Below are 17,169 nucleotides of genomic sequence, written 5' to 3'. Positions count from 1 at the left end.
AAATGTGACTATACATGATTCTTCATTTATTTATTTTAATCATTTTGAGGTTTGGTCTATTTGCCCAAAAATGTATTTACAAAACAAACACTTTATAGGTTCCAGTATGGCCATACTATTTCTTTCTTTTTACAAAATAAAGAGAAAATAATGAACATTCTTAGGTAGTGACTATTTTCTGCATTTCCTGGCTGCAGTAATTTAAAAACATTTATCTGAATATGTATCTTTACTCAAGTAATGTTTCCAATGAAGGACTTCTACTTAACAGTTCCGTGTCCTCAATTCACCACTGCCTATATGTTCTAGAAACTCTAGTTACAGTCATACAGAAATCCTGTTGTCAGTATACAGATGACAACAACCAGCAGGTTAAATAAAGAATTCTTTGTGTTCAGTAGGAAAGCATATGTATGTGAGAGAATGATGGGAGGCCATTGAAGGCAGCTTTAATCAGCATCAACATGCACATCTCACATGATGTGGATTCATGTGACACGTCACATGCAGAGAAGCAGATCAGTATTTTGTGTCATTCTGTTGATATCAGTTCAATTGCAGATAATTGAATGATTATTTTAATCTTTGGCACAATATGCACCAATGCTTGTTTGTCTTGTCAATCTGTCCATAGAAAATAAGAGCAGAACATATTTTGATTCACTCCATGGTCGCATGGAAGAGAAGAAACCCCTTCAGACATCACACCCAGTGTCCACACTGCCACTATGACCATCATTATTGAAGATACTAACATCTATTCTGGTGTCTTAACTTCAAACCTTACTCATAGTGGTGTTATCACTTGAAGAAACATTTCATCAGCTCTTCTTGTTTAAAGGTAGAATGACCCATGATCAAACAAGTATCCCAAAAAAGTCTTCCACAACCCACACATACTACTGAGACCCTTCTGTGGTGGATCCAGAGCACAGGCTACATGTGCAGGAGCTTACCTTTTCTTTCCCGGAGCCAAACGCAACTCAGAATCTCAGCAACAAGGTTGATTTTAGAGACCAGACTCCAGATATCTGCAATGACAATAGTTTCTGCAGCAATTAGAACATTTACATCCCTGCAATGAAATCTCAAGCGGAATGTACAGTAAAGTGTCCTGCAGCCACTGATATAGTCCAAAATCAGACAGGTAAACAGTTCTACACTCATATTTTGACCACTTGCAAGTTCAAGTTTATATTTTGCATGGGCAACTCCATTATGTTGTAATGTTCAGAACAGACATTATTTCTCTTGAACTATTTATTGCTGAAGTTCCTCTTTTTACCTTCTAACTGAAATGTTCCATTTTAGCTCTTGATTCTCAAGAGAAAAAAAACCCTGGCCTGGTTAGTCAGCAGGATCACTCTTATGTGATTGGTCAATTGCTGTGAGCGCATGTCAGAAATATCACACCCCTTACCCAGAGGCCTTCCTGCTCAGCAGGAACCTGCTGTAGTCAAGGTGACAATTACATAATTTCTGCCAAAACAGCTGATAGGTGGGCACATCACGTTACCTGATGATGTAGATGCTTTACAGGGAAAAAGTCAGGGATGTGAAAAAAGTGCTTCAGGGACTTCAGGAGCGAGAAGACACTCTTTTCTGTGGATTTTACATCCACTATAAACTAAATCAGACCATGCACATCATTTACACATGCACTGATGTGTTTACTATAGCATTGCAAACATAGTTCTGATCCAGTATGTGTTATCAGTTCAACTTTAGACAAACAAATGAGTGAAGAGCTTAATATCAAGTCCTCAATTTAATAAAATATAATTGCAAGCAAAATACATGGATTTCTGTCAGCACTCAGTTGCAATAATTCAAGCCTTGTATTTGCTGTACCTACACCACTAACCTACATTAACTGCCCAGTTAACCCTGACTTATTTTAAATATCCAGTATTGAAAATATTACAGCTCCAGAAACCTAAACGTCAGTCTCCATGTCTAATTTTTTTTTATTGGTTGTACAGTCATACATCTGTTTTCTTCTGCCACACAGTTAATAAAATGTCATTCAAGCCGCTACATAGCATTGCCAATGGTACAAAAGGAAAACATTAACCCAAAGTGGAATGACTACATATTGGAACAAAAGCAACGGTCTTTCCTCGCACTTAGACATATTTAGTACATATACATGATCTACGGGTGTTACAGGAGAAAAAAAAAAAAGGAGCTTTAGATGAGCACTCTATCAAGCTTTTAAAAACATAAATTCTTAAAAAAGGGACCTAGTAACCACAGAAAAGAAATAATAAAAAATATTCAAAATATCTCTCATCTTGAAGTGACTGTGATTAATGGCAGTAACATTTTCCTGAAGGTTGTTGCTCCTTTTCAGGAAATCTCTAACATCACTGACTTTAACTTAATATGGACACCAAAGCAAGGTCCCCTACTTCTTAACCCATTTACACAGGCAAATTACTTAGCAATAGCTGTATAAAAAAAAACAGAGGGATGGATTTTTTTGGGGTAAAACTACATGAACGGTTTAGATTTTGTTATTTTACTGTGTAAAAATATAATTGGATCATTCTGCAGCAATTTAGACAGAACAGGAGCCGTTCTCTGCCACATAATCAGAGCCAAGAGACGCAAAGGGCGACAGTGAAAAAGACACTGCTTTCAATTACAGCCACTTCAAACTCAAATGTACTGAAAAGCCTTTTTGGTTGTTAAATCCTTTTCATTTTATCCAAGTCTTTGTCGATACATGGTTAAAAATCAATATCTTAAATTACAACAGTGATGTTTGTTTTCTGTGCAGGATACAAGTGTTTGTGATCCTAAATGCCAAGAATTAAAAAGATGTGGTCATGGGTTGTTTACAGGTTCACATCCATCACCGGTCCATCATGCTGAGGATCATCTCAGGGGTCAGATCTCCATTGGGTGGGGCCCCGGACAGCTGCGCCCCCTGTGCTGCCCCCTCTTCATGGGACAGCTCCTCCATCTCAATAGTTGACTTCCCTTCACCGACCACCACCTGCTCTACACCATCATCGGTGCCGTCCTCCTGGTCCTCGTGTTCCGCTCCGATCTCCTTCTTCACTATGATGTCATCAACCTCTCCAGTGACCTCGTCCTCAACACGGATGATGGCAGCCGCTGCTGAGAAAGTTTCAGGTCAGATTCAATTGTATTTTTCCAGACTATTACAGTAATTGTGATTTGATGGTTTAGTTGTGCATAGGTGACCAGACCATCGTTCTCATTTTAGGCTGCACACTCACTGTCTAGCTTGTTCTTTGGGGGCCGCCCGCGTTTCCTCTTGACCGGTGGCTCCACAGGTGCTGGGATAGGGACAACTGGTGGAGCCTGTTCCATCTCGATTTCAGCTAGCAGCTCGTCTTCTTCCTCTGCTTCATCCAAGTCACCCTCTACACATCAAAGTATGATGAGCACGTATGAATTAAAATGTTGAGTTACACAATTTTACCAGATCTAAAAATTGTAACAAAAACCTTGAGTGTACATGGACAGAAAGATACTTTTGCAAAAGTTATGGGGAAAAAAATCGGCCCGTGTTGACTTAGATGTTATTACAGTAACATTTGTACAGAGGGCAGGACCCAGCATTACTGGCTTAAATCAAAACCACTCAAAGTTGCTACTGGTTTGATTTGGAGGCATATTCCATACAAGCTTTCCAATAAAGACATTAAATGGAGGTTAACTAACTTATCAGAAGCGTATAGAATACCTGTGTCATCATCTTCATCATCATCATCATCAGCCCTAGCCTGCATCTTCCTCTTCCTGCCACGACGGCCCTTTTTGGTTGTAGGGGTTCCATTTTCTTCTCCAGCACTTTCACCTGTGCAGCTGTCAGCATGACGCAGCATCGTGTTCTGTGGAGCACATCAACAATTTTTACAACTCAGTGACAAATGTAAATAAATAAATAAAACTACCGGTACATATGTTAAAAGCTCAGTCCTACCCTGCGTGTAAATGTCTTGTTACACTTTTCGCAGACAAAGGCAGTGGGGATGAAGTTGGGATCGTGGTAGCGCTTGAAGTGCATGTCCAGGAGCTGTTTCTGACGGAATGTTTTCTCACACTGGCTGCAAGCAAACGGCTTCTCCCCCGTGTGCGTGCGCTTGTGCATTATCATGTGGCGTTCCTGTAGCACAATAGATCAAGTTCAGCAGTGAAATAAAATGACGAAACATCATACATGTGTTACATGGTGGGGAAGTGACACACACCTGTCTGCAGCAGTAGTCACACTTGTCACACTTGAAACGTTTCTCATTCTTGTGGGATTTCTGGTGTTGGATGAGAGCGTAGCGCTCGTGAAATACAGCGTCACAGTAACGACATTTCTTTCCCGTCTCGATAAAAGAGTGCTGCTTGCGCAAATGAACACCTGAGAGAAAAAGAGCATGACAATCAGAGAGACAAATACTACTCAGGCCTGTTGTATGGATGAAGACAAAAACATTTCCCTCCATGTTGGTGCATATGGATTTCCCTGATTCCTCAGTCTAAGATTATCAAATTTAAACAAGACACAACAGTGCTTTAACTGAAACAACTGGCGTCATATACTCTGACATGTAGTTTCAGGTAAAAATGGCGACACACAGCTTACCAAGGTCACTCTTGCGTGCGATGACAGTATCACAGTGTGGGCAGTGGAACTTTGCCACATTCTCTGTGTGCTTCTGCAGAATGTGCATCTTCATGGTGCCGCTCTGTGTGAAACGGGCATGGCAGATGTAGCATTCGTATGGCTTCTCACCTGCAAAGAGGAAGAGGGAATAAAGTGAGTGCTACAGTCTTCTCAAACTTGAGTGGAACCATGTCTATACAACATGACATGATGTGTGTTACCCGAATGTGTCCTCATGTGTCTCTTCAGCTTGTAAGTATCTCTACTAGCGTAGCTGCACAGGCTGCACTGGAAGGGTCGCTCCCCTGTGTGAGAACGGATGTGTCTTTTCAACTTGCTCACCTGGGAAGACCAAGACAGAAACATTAAAAAGAGGCCACCACAGGAAATGAGGAGATGAACTTGATTTTAAGCAGATGACTTACCTCCACACTGCAATAGTCACACATGGAGCACTTGAAGGGTTTCTCATGTGTGTGTTTGTAGCGACGATGACGCACCAACTCACCGCTGGTCACAAACGCCATGTCACAGTCTGTGCATTTATGTGGCCGTGTGCCTGTGTAAGAAAAGGAAATGAAACAATTTGCACGAGTTGTTAATAACAAGAGGTGATGAGTTTCAAGTAAACATGGGCTTCTATGAACAGACACTACTGAATGGTACCAGAAAAGAAAGTTTTAATTCTAAACATTCATTTGAATTATTTCGAATGTCCCCAAAATGTTTTCATTTTCAGTGTAAAAGTCTAAATAGAGATTTCTGAATTACCTGTGTGCGTATTGAGGTGGTTCCTCAGCAGTGTGACTGTTCTGAAGGCTCTTCCACACAAGTGACATTTATGTGGTCTCTCATCTGTGTGGCTCTTCATGTGTCTGTCCAGGTTGGAGCGTCTTGGACAGGTGTAGCTACACAGTTCACACTGGAAAGTCTTCTTCACACCTGGACACAAAAAGAAGAGAAAACCAGCTCATTCAAAACTGTGAAAATCTGCATCTCTTCAGGACTATATATATATATCTTGGAGCAAGTTATATCATCAATCTAAAAGAAGTTGTAAAAGTCTAACCTTTCTTCTTGATCTTGGTGGGCTTTGGTGGCTTCATGTTGCCCACAACCTTCTCAGCATTCACTTCTGACAGCATCCCTTCCTGCTGATCCTCCTCAAAGTCATACACAGAAACATCCATATCACGATCACCCTCTGCATAGCGTAGGCGGCTCTTTTTTCCTTTCTTTCCTTTCCGGATAGCGGAAATGGGCTGATAGACTGGGTCCTTTGTCCATTCTGGATCTTCCTGGGTCACAGGTGCCTCCATTTCTTCTGCTTCTCCCTCATCCACATTTTCTTCTGTGGTCCCCTGAAGCTCCCCGTGGGCTGCCTGAAGCTCCTCATGCTCTACAGTCTCCACTTCACCATTGGCACCCACTTTAACCACCTGTAAGAAAATGTAAGTTATTTTTATTGTGCCCAGACTCTAGCGAGTTGATTTAAAATGACTAATCTCGTTGCACAGCAGCACAGAGCTGTTTCTTACCTGGAAGCCCTCAGGCAGGGGAAGAGTGTGACAGATTACTGGCTCTGCATCCTTGTTAGCAGATGATGCATCAACATACGTGGCTTGGAGCCCCTCTACAGATGTTGTAACCGGTACTTGAACCAGTTGAAGCTGACCAAGGCCTAATGCTGCACCCGCCTGCTCCTCCATGTTCACCACCTATAAAGAACAGTGACCATTTTAACTTGACATTTCAAGACATTAGTTACTGATAATCCAACACCAGCTTAAGGCGTGTTCTGGACCAACCTGAAGCGTGATGATCTGACCCTCGTCTCCACCAGTTACAGTGACTGTGCTGCCTCCCTCCAACACCTCAGTCTTCATTTGGAGCAGAGTGGGATCGAGAGCGTCCATCACCATCATCTCCATGTTACCAGCCACCTCCCCCTGTGGAGCTAGAGATGCGTCTTGTATCAAGTCCTCTCCACCTTCTGGCAGGACCTTTCCATCTGCAGCCAGAGCAGCAGCCTGAGCAGCCTCCATGGAAACAACCTCGCCCTCCATGGCAACGGGCTAACGGATACTCCTAATAAAGAAGACAAAAATAATTTAAAAGTGAGCATGACTCATGTTTGCAATTTGAAAAAGAGATGTTCATATTCATTTTTCTTGTTTACGCCGATAGCCAAGACTTGTTAACCATTAACAGACAGAATTAAAATGTACATGTAGAATGGATTAGTGTAACACATTAACACATAGGAAAACGCATTAACAATTTAGGACATGAATCAATTCTCTTACACGGTGTGTCCCATTGATTTATACACACTCAGGTATTGTACAGGAAAGCAGAGATTAGCACCTCAGTGCTACAGTGGCCAGTCTGAGGAAAGCACCTCTGGGTTTATATATATATATATATATATATATATATATATACAGGTAAGTATTATTAAACAGTTAAAATATACACTGGCACAGGTAATAGTTTATTATGAACATCTCTCAGAAACATGTGTGTTTTTGTCATCATTGCTAACTGCCCCTTCAGTAGATCATCAAGGGCTGCTGATTAGTTTGGCATATATTTACTTAATTCACCAATGGTGTCTACTATATAAAAACAGGGTGAATTTGATTGTGTTTTAGATATTATATGAGATATGGAGCTACTACAAACCCCTTATCTCCCTACCACAGCTAACAATAAACGTACATGCCTTTAATATACCAAGGAGGGTAACTAAGTACATTTACTCCAATACTTTCCACGTGATAACAATTTTGGCACACATCAAAATGGATCCTATTTAATTCATTGGCAATCGACTAATCAATGCAGCTGAAAAGAATTATTATTTTTATTAATAATGAGAAGATACATCTATTTAAAATATACTATTTCCTCAGCTACTGCGAAGTAGAAGTACACAGTAGCACAAACGAATTGCTCAAGTGGAGTATATATATTTCAAAACTTAAGTTTACTAGGAGTAAATACTAGAGTAAGTGTGCTTTGTTAGAATAACACCTCTGCTGTGATGTATAACCCTGCAGTGAACTTTTAAAAAGTGGATGAGCTCCTTCGTGTGATCTGTGCTGATCACACACTGATGGCTTCATGTTTGCCGATAACAAACTACACAGTCGATCAATCCACCAACGCCTCGTTCGCTTGCTCATCCATTTCACACGGTTTAGTTTACTCACGCTAGTTTTCACTTCACCCGAGTAAACGAACATATTATTGGATCGACGCAAACTACTAAACTCGTGATAGTTGTTTAACTCGGGAGGCGCGACTGTGTCTGAAAACAGGAAACAAAGGGCACGATAAGATGGACGACAGGCCCGAAACTAACTTTAAACACAACTACTGGTCGATCCAGCCATCCCCGGGCGAACATCGCGAAACATCAGCCGAAAAAACACCCAAATGCTCAACTGGGAGAGGGAGCAGCAGTTTATAGAGGGATTTAGTGCAGTTTGGATAACGATAGAGGGAGACAAACACCCCCCGCCAACCGCCTGGCCGGTAAGCCCGACCGTGACACCTAGAGGCCGGCGACGGCTCCTACAAAAACGTCCCCGTGTTAGGAGGCTAAGCAGCGGCTTTACTTACTCCCGTCGGCTCCTTTCACTCCTGGTATTCGTTTGGTGTCTTGGCTCCCGCGGTCGGTATCTTCAGTCCCGCTGAGGTCGGCACCTGGGTGCTATGCGGCGGACTAATATTTTTCTCCCGCTTTACAGGAGTGGGCCTAACACAAAATGGCGGCTTCTGGGAGCGGACGCGGCTGCGCGGACTCAGCGCCCGAGGGAAAGAAGGGGAGTGGTGGAGTCGAGGCGGTGGGTGATGGGCGCCAGATTTGAATTCCACCGGGGGCGTGGAAACATGACGAGGGTGATCGATACCGTCGATCGATTACTGGTGTTACTACAAGTATGATGGTTCGTTCTATGAAGGGATCGACTCACTCAACGCCGAGCGAGACTCCCTCACCTCAGATCCAACAGCTTAGTGAGTGTTGACTCAAAATACAGGTTCGTTTTAGTAGAGGAGGATATTCTGAACATCAACCACAGGAGGGCGGTGTTAATGCTGTACGTGCAGGGCGGGCCTCTCAAACACACACACACACACACACACACACACACTGATTCTACTACTAATTCACCTATGGACATGTTTGTACTTCTATCTTAGTGAGGACATATCATTGACATAATACATTCCCTAGATTCTTACCCTAACCTTAACCATCCAAACTAAGTGCCTATCATAAACCTAATTCTAACCTTAAAACCAAGTCTTAACCCTCAAACAGCCCATTGAAAAGGTGAGGACTGGTCCCTGTAGGGTCTATGCTTAAAATCGTCCTCACAAAAATACAAGTACAGGGACACACACACACACACACACACACACACACACACACACACACACACACACACACACACACACACACACACACACACACACAGAGCTATGCCTCTTAGGGCTTTTCATTGAGTTCCATTCATTGTGTAGAGCCTTTTCAAAGCCTAATCCCTAACCTTAAATAAGACCAATTCATGCCAAACTCTAACCTTAACCTAACCACGATTTTTATTTTGCTCCCAACCTGCACAAGGACCAACCAACCAGAACCTTGAAATGACTGGCCCTCACAAAGTCAGTGTTTGAGCTGGAGAAGATCCTGAAGAGCTGAAGAGGTAACAAAAGTGAACAAACACACACACACACACATGTTCCCATATGTCACTTGTGGGAATATAATTCAATTTATTTTCTGGAAAATTATATATATTATATTATAAATTTTACACATGGCCTAAAAATCAACTATTTCCCTTTTGAAATAGAGTTCTTAGAGTGAAGGCTTAGGCTTACCTACAACTAATGTGACATAACACGACTTTCAATTCATCCTGCCTTTACGAATGTTGTAATGTTCACTTTTTGTTGTTGGTGGTGTTAAACTGTCAAATGTTAAAGCGAGTTATTTAGTTTACGTTCACTGATTTGAATTGGGTGAGTTCACAGGGACACAGGAGCATATTAACAAGCAGGCAAGAGCTAATTAACATGAGAATGGCAGTGTTACTATGGTGATATGGTGACTTTTATAGATTTTAGTCTTTTTGAAATGGCCTACATTTTTTCCTTTTAGGTTACAATTAGTCAAATAGCTGATGTCATATTACTCCATGTGGAAAAGCTGACAAGATTTCATAGGTGGAAAATAATTTATTTCTGGGGTGTTGGGTTTAGGGGGAAACCGCTGAGAAAAGTAGAAGTCCACATGTCTTTTCCCTCAAAAATGTAAAAACTTCAAGAGACAGACAGAACAAAAGTATGATCCTCATAGAGAGATATTTTGGTTAATCAAACTGTTTCAAATCAGTGATGAATGATTGAAAGCATTTTCTGATCTGCCAAAGAAGCTTTTAACTAGGCAACACAAGCCTATAGGTGAATTAGTAGTAGATCAGGGTACATAGAAGCTGGTGGTGGTGTGTGTGTGTGTGTGTGTGTGTGTGTGTGTGTGTGTGTGTGTGTGTGTGTGTGTGTGAGAACTTACAATTCACTAGAAACGATACTAACAATCCTCTAATGGCTATTTAGTTATTTTATGGCAGTTTCTTTGAGTATCGTTGACCTATTTTGCTCCGACATTTACTGATAGAATAGGATTGTGTGTATATATGCACAGTTTTTGAGTTATGGATCATTCTTCCAGTTCAACTTGACACTTACAGCATTTCAGAGCATCTTTTCCGCATATAAAATAAATTATTAATTTGTTACATAACCAATAGAACATTTTGTCCATTTCAGCTCTTTCCTCTGCAGTGTGTCCATACATGTGCACATGGATGTTCCAGGATGCATGGATGAAACAAACGTCGGTGAGGTCATTGTGCTCCTCTCTTTCTTCCTCTTCTTATTTTATCACCATCTTTCTCTCATGGTTTTCCACTCAGAGGGGAGGGGGCAGAGAAAGGCGAGGCTCTGTTGTCAGATCTGTCAGTCTAGCCCGGCCTGGCCCCTCCCACATCAGTGTGGAAGCATTACATACTGCTGGTGCTTGTGCTCTTAGCAACGGTGCCTCAGCAACAGAGCCACGGCAACAGAGCTCCACGGCAACAGCGTGCCGTGTCTCCCCAATGGAGCTGCCATTGGGCGGACCAGCGCTCAGGCACTACACCCAGAGCAGACCGAGACCTCATCGACAAAAACTGAACTATCGTCCCAGCAGACCACAGGTACTGTGAAGGAGGATCACAGAGGGTTTTATTTTTGAAAAAAATGGAGTGTGAGGTTGGGGGAAAGGTGGTGGAAGAGAGAGAGAAAGAGAGGGGGGGGGGTAGATGCAATAGGGTACAGAGGGGAGAAGCAGGGGGAAGGGAAGGATGGAGGGGGAGAGCAGTAAAAGATGCCTGGTCCCTGCTTGAATGAGGCAGTCCTATTGTACCGGTCAACAGCAGTTTGAAGAACCCACACTTGGTATTTTCTATGTAAAAGAGCACGATGACTGTGTAGGAGAGCGGGTGGTACTCTGGTTTGAATGTCTTTTCTTGCTCCCATTGGAAAAAAGCTAGGGGCATTTATTTTTTTATTTTTTTCAATAGGCTTGTGTCAAAATGTAGAGTGTGTGTGATCATCTCCATTTTTTACTGAGCTGATCGTGTTGTCACAGAGCTATTAGGCTGGAGACATAGAGTCACTCCCTTGGCCACAAATGGCCGGGGAGACAAAATGCAAGGCAATTCTCCTGACAGGAGATCATATATCGGTGACTTCTGCTAAATTTGTGTTCTGCAGTCAACCTCCTGGCTTTTATTGCCACTTGTGGGCACAGATGTTAATATGATCAGGATGATGCAACACAGAACAGCGGCAATTGTGATATCACATTACCTTGATTGGCAAAATGAGTTATCTTGCTTTCATACCTCATGCAAAATCCAGAGACGCCCCCCCATTGTACGTTACTGAGCAACTGACTCCCAGGTGGCTGGTTTGTATCATGACTGCATGAGAGATTTAAACCAAAATACACCTATAGAGGAAGAGGAGACTAGGCCAGAGTGTGTGGGTTTTTCAGAGGTGAGAGTTATGAAACGTAAAGTTACATATGATGCAAGTTGCTCTTCAGCATAAGTTTGTTTGATCTTTGGTGTAAAATGTCTGTTCTGTGTGTGGTAACCAGGAGACAATAATCGAGAGTGAACATGAAGTCCTCGAGCTCATGGGGCGAGTGGATGAAGGAGTTGAAGAGTTCTTTACTAAGAGGGTACTTCCTACTGATACACTGTGAGTATCACAGCTGCCACATGACATTATCTTTATTGTCCCTTCATTTAGCTGAGCTAGCTATAAACTATACTGCTTTAACAAACTGTGCCACTGAATATGTTTAGATTTTATATATATATAATCCTTTTTGTAGGAAAAATCAGGATGAGGAAACCATCACAGTGCACGAAGTGGCTCCTGCCAGCTCCGCCCCTTGTCCACCCCAGACGAAAACACTAAGGAGGAAGCTTGGTGATTTCTTCACACTCAAAAAGAGACGAGGTCTGAAATCAGAGACAAGCCAGGAGGGGCGCCCCAAAAAGGCCTCCATTGCTGATTTCATTCGCCCACTCAGGGAGGTCGCCAGAGCTGAGAAAGATAAGGACAGAGTAAAGGAACTTGACAAGGAAAATGAAAAGGAAAAAGCGAAAGACGGAGAGACGGCTCTTCAGGAGACACCTGTTTCTGGTGCTCCCCTATTGAGAGGTGATGCGGCACCTCCCCGCCGAGCTCTCAGAGAGGGGAAGTCCCAATCTCTCATTCTGCTTTCTGGATCAGCAGCTGCAGGGTCTACCAATGCCAGAAACACTGCAAAGGTGAGTTTAAGTTATATGCATTCAGATCAGTAGATGATTTTTGAAAAAACACTTATTACTCTTCTGTTGCTGATTTCAGAAACAATTCGAAGGCCAGAATAGTTTTGAACAGAAACTCCATCTCATGCTTCAACGTATTGGAGTTTCCAAACCCCCACCAGGAGAGACACAGGTGTGAGAATGTTTGTTTCTAAATTGACATCTGTATACTGTAGGAGTCATCAAGTGTTACCTTACATATTTCTATTTCGTAGAATCAGGAGGGAGAGATGAAAAAAGCAGAATCTGAAGGTACGTCCATTTATATATTTGATTTTTAATATCAAGCCATTGGTGTCCACAGTGGAATTATAATCATAATTCCCTTTACATCAATTTAAGTATTTTGCTAAACTCAGCACAAAGATCAAAGTATGAGGCTATAGCAGACATTTTCAACATCCTTTCTTTAAGTTGTTTTAGTTTTTACTTTTGTAGAAAAACCTAAGTGGAAATATGGGTTCAATTATTTACATGTTTAAAAAAAAGTCCACAAAATTACCACATAGACTCTAACAAGAATGAAAATCATCTGAGGTGCATACCCTAACTTTTTTATATTGTATAATAATATGTTGTTTGAAACATTTAAATATTTTAGTAGAATAGGAAATTGTTCCACCAATTAATTTATAATAACATTTTTATATTTATAATCATTACTGGGCTTTTCTCTGCTCCAGCTTATGTTATTAGGTGAAATGTCAGGGATTTATATCAAAAGGAGAGACTTTTTAACATGGATCGATTCTCCTTTAAAAAGATTTAATATTTCAGACACTGTGCTGATAAGACACGCAGGAGTATTTGACCTTCCTCCATTTATTATAAGGACAAAATAAGGACTTAATTCTGCTGGTGAAATACGATGTAAATCATCTTTGTGTCGCAGGAACCATCATTGACAGTAAACCTGAGCCATCTGCTTCTTTCTCAAAACCTCGAACAATGTCTGCGTCCTCAGGTAAAAACATGCAAACACAAAAAACAGCTCTTATATGTGCAGTGTAGAAGATGCTAAATCGTTTCAACATTTTTCATTCTGTAGATACAAGGCATCAAATTCGACCAAGTGTGTCAGCACACGAGTCAGCTGGGAAACCTGCTCTGCTCCCAAAGCCAGTCATCAAGCCAGGTCCACCCCCCACAACATCTGGCCGCAACACACCTGAGAACGAGCTGGCCCAAATACAGGAAGGGGAGGCGAACACGCCCACTAAACTCAGTCCAACTGCAGCCCCGTCTCCTCCTCCCGCCCCCACTGCTACCACCATTCCTACTGTTCCGACAATCTCAGATTCAATCCCCGACTCACTTTCCCCTTCAAGTACTGTAACTCCCTCTGACACAGATATATGCACTGACTCTGTTAACACTACTGCAGCAGCTACAACACCCACAAATGCTACAGAGCTTGACAGCACAGCCTCAGAGGGTAGTGTAGCTACAACCACACTGCCCACCACCACCACCCCAACAACCCTCACAAGCACCACTACACCCACCGATCCCCCTGCCACTGTCTCAGTTATTTCCACTCCCTCTGTGTCCATCCCTCCGAGCCCCTCTGTCACTTCCGATCTAACGACAACAACTACGCCCTCCATTACCTCCATGGAATCTGTCTCTGTTCCCATTAGTGGAAGTTCAGTTTCCGCAGCATTGCCAAATCTGTCGCCTATATCGACTTTGCCAGAGCTAAATGGTATTCTCTCAGTTGATGCATCTCCTGGTGACGCGGCTATTTCTGTCAACAGCACAGCTGCTTCACCCTCCACCAGCACATCAACTGCACCATCATGCTTGTCCACCACCACCAATTCAGTAACTGAAGCTAGTGATGATTCCACTTTGGTCACCTCTTCCTGCTGTGTGACTTTACATTCATCATTTACCGAAACTACATCTCCAACATCAAACTCCTATGATGCCATCACATCTACTATCTCACCTGATGCCCCTGTTACCACTTCCCCCGCCCTGATCTGTGCTGCCCCTCCTCCCACCACCTCCACCTCCACCTCTACCACCACCACTAGAAGCCCAACTCCAAATGACTGCATCAACTCCATCTCTGCTTCCACCATTACTCACCCAGTCATTCCTAGCCCCACTGACATATGTGTTCCCTCTACATCTTGTGTTGGAACGACCCCCACAGACACCACTTCCACCACCACCACTTTAAACCATGCAGAAACCACTCCCACCAGCAGCTCAGCAACCACAGCTGCAGTTAGCTCCACACTGTCGACTGACTCAGACCCAGATTATTTTAACAATGCCACCACTACACTCACTATCCCCACAACCCCAATGATCTATGTTAGTGATAGCTCAAGTGCTACTTCTCAACATTTGACCAGTCCAGCCCCCTCTAATGATTGTCCATGCCAAGATAAGGATCTACAGACATCTCCTGAAGAACAACCCAGTGCAGATCCCGCAGAAATGAGCACAGGTATGTTTTCTTTGAGCATGTGACATATTTCTCTGCTTTAATATGTATGTATGTACATGCATGTTGGATGATGTGTTTTGTGATATTTTTTTCTCCCAGTGGCAGATGAGAAGGTTGAGATGGTTCAAAAGAGCAAACAGACTGAAATGGATGAGGAAAAGGAAGTTGTTGATGGTGAGAAGAGGCATGAAAAACCAACGTTGGTCAGCAGTGAAGAAACAAGGAAAGAAGTGCAGGAAGAAAGTGAGAAAGCTGAAGAAGACGCAGTGGCTGAACCTCTATCGGGGAAAGAGGGTGAGTGGTGTGAGGTGAGTGATGAGGTAGAAGTCAAAGAGGGAGAAGTAGAAGAGGGAGTAGTTGAGGATCCAAAACAAGAGGAAACAAAGTCAACAAGCGAGAAGTAATTGAAAAGAATTGCTAAATACGGGACCAACTACTGTGACAGCGACAGGAGTTGCCACAGTAAAGAGAGGGGGGGATGATCCATGGCACTTCCCACAGGGACCACCACATTACTGCAGCACACCACACAGGGTGGGCCACTGGACCAAAGAACTGAGATCTCCTTGGTGTGATGTAATCAACAAATCCAGCAGTGTCTTTGTCCTTTTTTTAACTTCTGTTTGACTTTTTTGCATTGCACGTATGATTATGTACCATAAAACAACTACTGTGGTAAATGACACCATGTTTACAATAGATGGATAAGAGACATAGATATGACTATTAAATGGAATATTGAATTGATTCATTCTCTCTGTTTGTTTTTTATGTGTGAATATGTGATTTCCAACAAATTAATGTATTTTCACTTGAAAATCTAAACCCCAAGATACTTGCAGGAGGTTTCTGGAGCTCATGGAGATAACTACGCTGGTATCATAGCTGCTCTCACATTGTTGTCTCTCCTCACAAAGGTGCCAGATTTGAGTAGTCTGAAAGCTCTGGAAGAAGCTCATAAGCATGAGAAGGGATTTGTCTACCATACCATTGTTTCTAAGGTTAAGGAATTTGTTTGAAAATATCTAGGTCAAATGTTTTTTTGTATCTGAGCCCTGAAATGGAAGTAATTCTGAAAAAACACAGTCATATTTTTATCCAAACCAATTCTATACTGTTCAGTTGTAGCTGAATGTGTTTAATATTTCAGAACTCAAAGCCTGTGGTACAGGATAAAATGAAGGTTGTTCCTCCTGTCAATGTTGGTCTTGTTAATGTTGATAACCAGACAACCTGGTAAAATCACGAAGGGTGTAGAGGAAGAGAGGAGTGTAAATGGACAAAGCACAGAGAAGTTTTTTAAATAACTGTCCCTACATGCTCTTTTATTTATAAACTGTGCTATGTCTGTGTACACTCCTCTCTTCCTTTTAAAAAAGGGATTTATGTCCCTATATGCTCTTTATGCCCAGCAAAAGAGAGTGTTGCAACTTTCCCTGAGATGAACAGTGTTTTTGGCAAGGATGCAGTTTCTAGTGAGGGTGATGAATTTCACAGTTATGTAATAAGCATGTTTTTTTGTGGGTGATTCAGTGACATAAAAAGCTTTAACTTTCCCAAACATATTGATTATAAGAGAGATCAGGGCTCAGCAATTATAAACACACACATACCAGCATTGTTCAATGGGGAGCAAATAGACCCAGTCTGTCTGTCCTCTGCATGATTATTTTGACAATATTTTTTTCATTTTGATGGACGTCAATAAAATAGTAGAAATCCATGAAAAATACCTCTTATAACTTCACACAAAAGGTGATGTCTTCAGATGACATGTTTGGTTCCAGGGGTTCTCAAAGATACTGAGTTTACTGCGATATTAACAAGAAATGGTTTAACTCCTCACATTACAGCTCACAAGCAGCTGTTTGTTCCAACAAACATAATTATTTCTCAATGAAAAAAGAAATATTTGCAGATTCATTTCTATCAACTGACTATAGGTCTCAGCTCTTGTATATGAATATACATACATATATGTGTGGTGTTCCAATATAAGACTTTACCACACATGAAAATACAGTTTTTTGCAGAGCACGTGTCTTCAAATTGAAGTTAGTTTTTCCTATTTGCATGTGTTTTATTAAGACGCACTTCCTTGAGCTGTCTCGGCCGCGGTATTTATGGGGCCTGTT

General features: G+C 42.0%; 2 protein-coding genes across 6 annotated transcripts; one reads left to right on the top strand and one right to left on the bottom strand.

The window, feature by feature from the left end:
* Positions 1-1,755: 1,755 nt before the first annotated feature.
* Positions 1,756-8,466, bottom strand: LOC109636842 (transcriptional repressor CTCF-like). Of its 2 annotated transcripts, none has more exons than XM_020098805.2 (13): positions 8,261-8,466; positions 6,442-6,721; positions 6,172-6,351; positions 5,703-6,072; positions 5,405-5,575; positions 5,059-5,192; positions 4,855-4,975; positions 4,613-4,762; positions 4,227-4,387; positions 3,959-4,141; positions 3,719-3,866; positions 3,249-3,395; positions 1,756-3,123 (listed from the first exon to the last, which is right to left on the bottom strand). In XM_020098805.2, exons 2-13 carry the CDS (start codon positions 6,697-6,699, stop codon positions 2,858-2,860), a joined length of 2,289 nt encoding a protein of 762 aa, XP_019954364.2. In that variant the 5' UTR covers positions 6,700-6,721; positions 8,261-8,466; the 3' UTR covers positions 1,756-2,857. The 2 variants fall into 2 exon arrangements, with proteins under 2 accessions (XP_019954364.2, XP_019954363.2); XM_020098804.2 differs by having other exon boundaries at positions 1,756-3,126; positions 8,261-8,465.
* On the top strand, positions 3,016-15,781 carry LOC109636841 (uncharacterized). Of its 4 annotated transcripts, none has more exons than XM_020098800.2 (11): positions 3,016-3,141; positions 8,389-8,656; positions 9,270-9,351; positions 10,478-10,905; positions 11,853-11,956; positions 12,093-12,534; positions 12,614-12,706; positions 12,789-12,825; positions 13,466-13,537; positions 13,622-15,034; positions 15,134-15,781. In XM_020098800.2, the coding sequence occupies exons 4-11, from the start codon at positions 10,504-10,506 to the stop codon at positions 15,436-15,438; spliced, it is 2,868 nt and encodes a 955-aa protein (XP_019954359.2). In that variant the 5' UTR covers positions 3,016-3,141; positions 8,389-8,656; positions 9,270-9,351; positions 10,478-10,503; the 3' UTR covers positions 15,439-15,781. The 4 variants fall into 4 exon arrangements, with proteins under 4 accessions (XP_019954359.2, XP_069379656.1, XP_069379651.1 ...); XM_069523550.1 differs by lacking the exon at positions 3,016-3,141 and adding an exon at positions 7,949-8,173 and having other exon boundaries at positions 8,389-8,679; XM_069523555.1 differs by lacking the exon at positions 13,466-13,537.
* Positions 15,782-17,169: the final 1,388 nt, after the last annotated feature.

This window comes from Paralichthys olivaceus, chromosome 1 (assembly GCF_024713975.1).
Source record: "Paralichthys olivaceus isolate ysfri-2021 chromosome 1, ASM2471397v2, whole genome shotgun sequence".
Lineage (NCBI taxonomy): Eukaryota > Metazoa > Chordata > Actinopteri > Pleuronectiformes > Paralichthyidae > Paralichthys > Paralichthys olivaceus.
This window is presented reverse-complemented; position numbering and strand designations above follow the sequence as displayed.

What these genes read in the sequence shown, in the direction of transcription:
- LOC109636842 (XM_020098804.2), bottom strand. Translation starts at nt 6,699, where the DNA reads ATGGAGGGCGAGGTTGTTTCCATGGAGGCTGCTCAGGCTGCTGCTCTG. An exon ending in CACCAAGATCAAGAAGAAAG is followed by an intron (nt 5,576 to 5,702) that starts GTTAGACTTTTA and finishes TTTTGTGTCCAG; the next exon opens with GTGTGAAGAAGACTTTCCAG. An exon ending in GTGACTACTGCTGCAGACAG is followed by an intron (nt 4,142 to 4,226) that starts GTGTGTGTCACT and finishes ATTGTGCTACAG; the next exon opens with GAACGCCACATGATAATGCA.
- LOC109636841 (XM_020098800.2), top strand. Translation starts at nt 10,504, where the DNA reads ATGTGCACATGGATGTTCCAGGATGCATGGATGAAACAAACGTCGGTG. An exon ending in ATGCCAGAAACACTGCAAAG is followed by an intron (nt 12,535 to 12,613) that starts GTGAGTTTAAGT and finishes TGCTGATTTCAG; the next exon opens with AAACAATTCGAAGGCCAGAA. An exon ending in AACAATGTCTGCGTCCTCAG is followed by an intron (nt 13,538 to 13,621) that starts GTAAAAACATGC and finishes TTCATTCTGTAG; the next exon opens with ATACAAGGCATCAAATTCGA.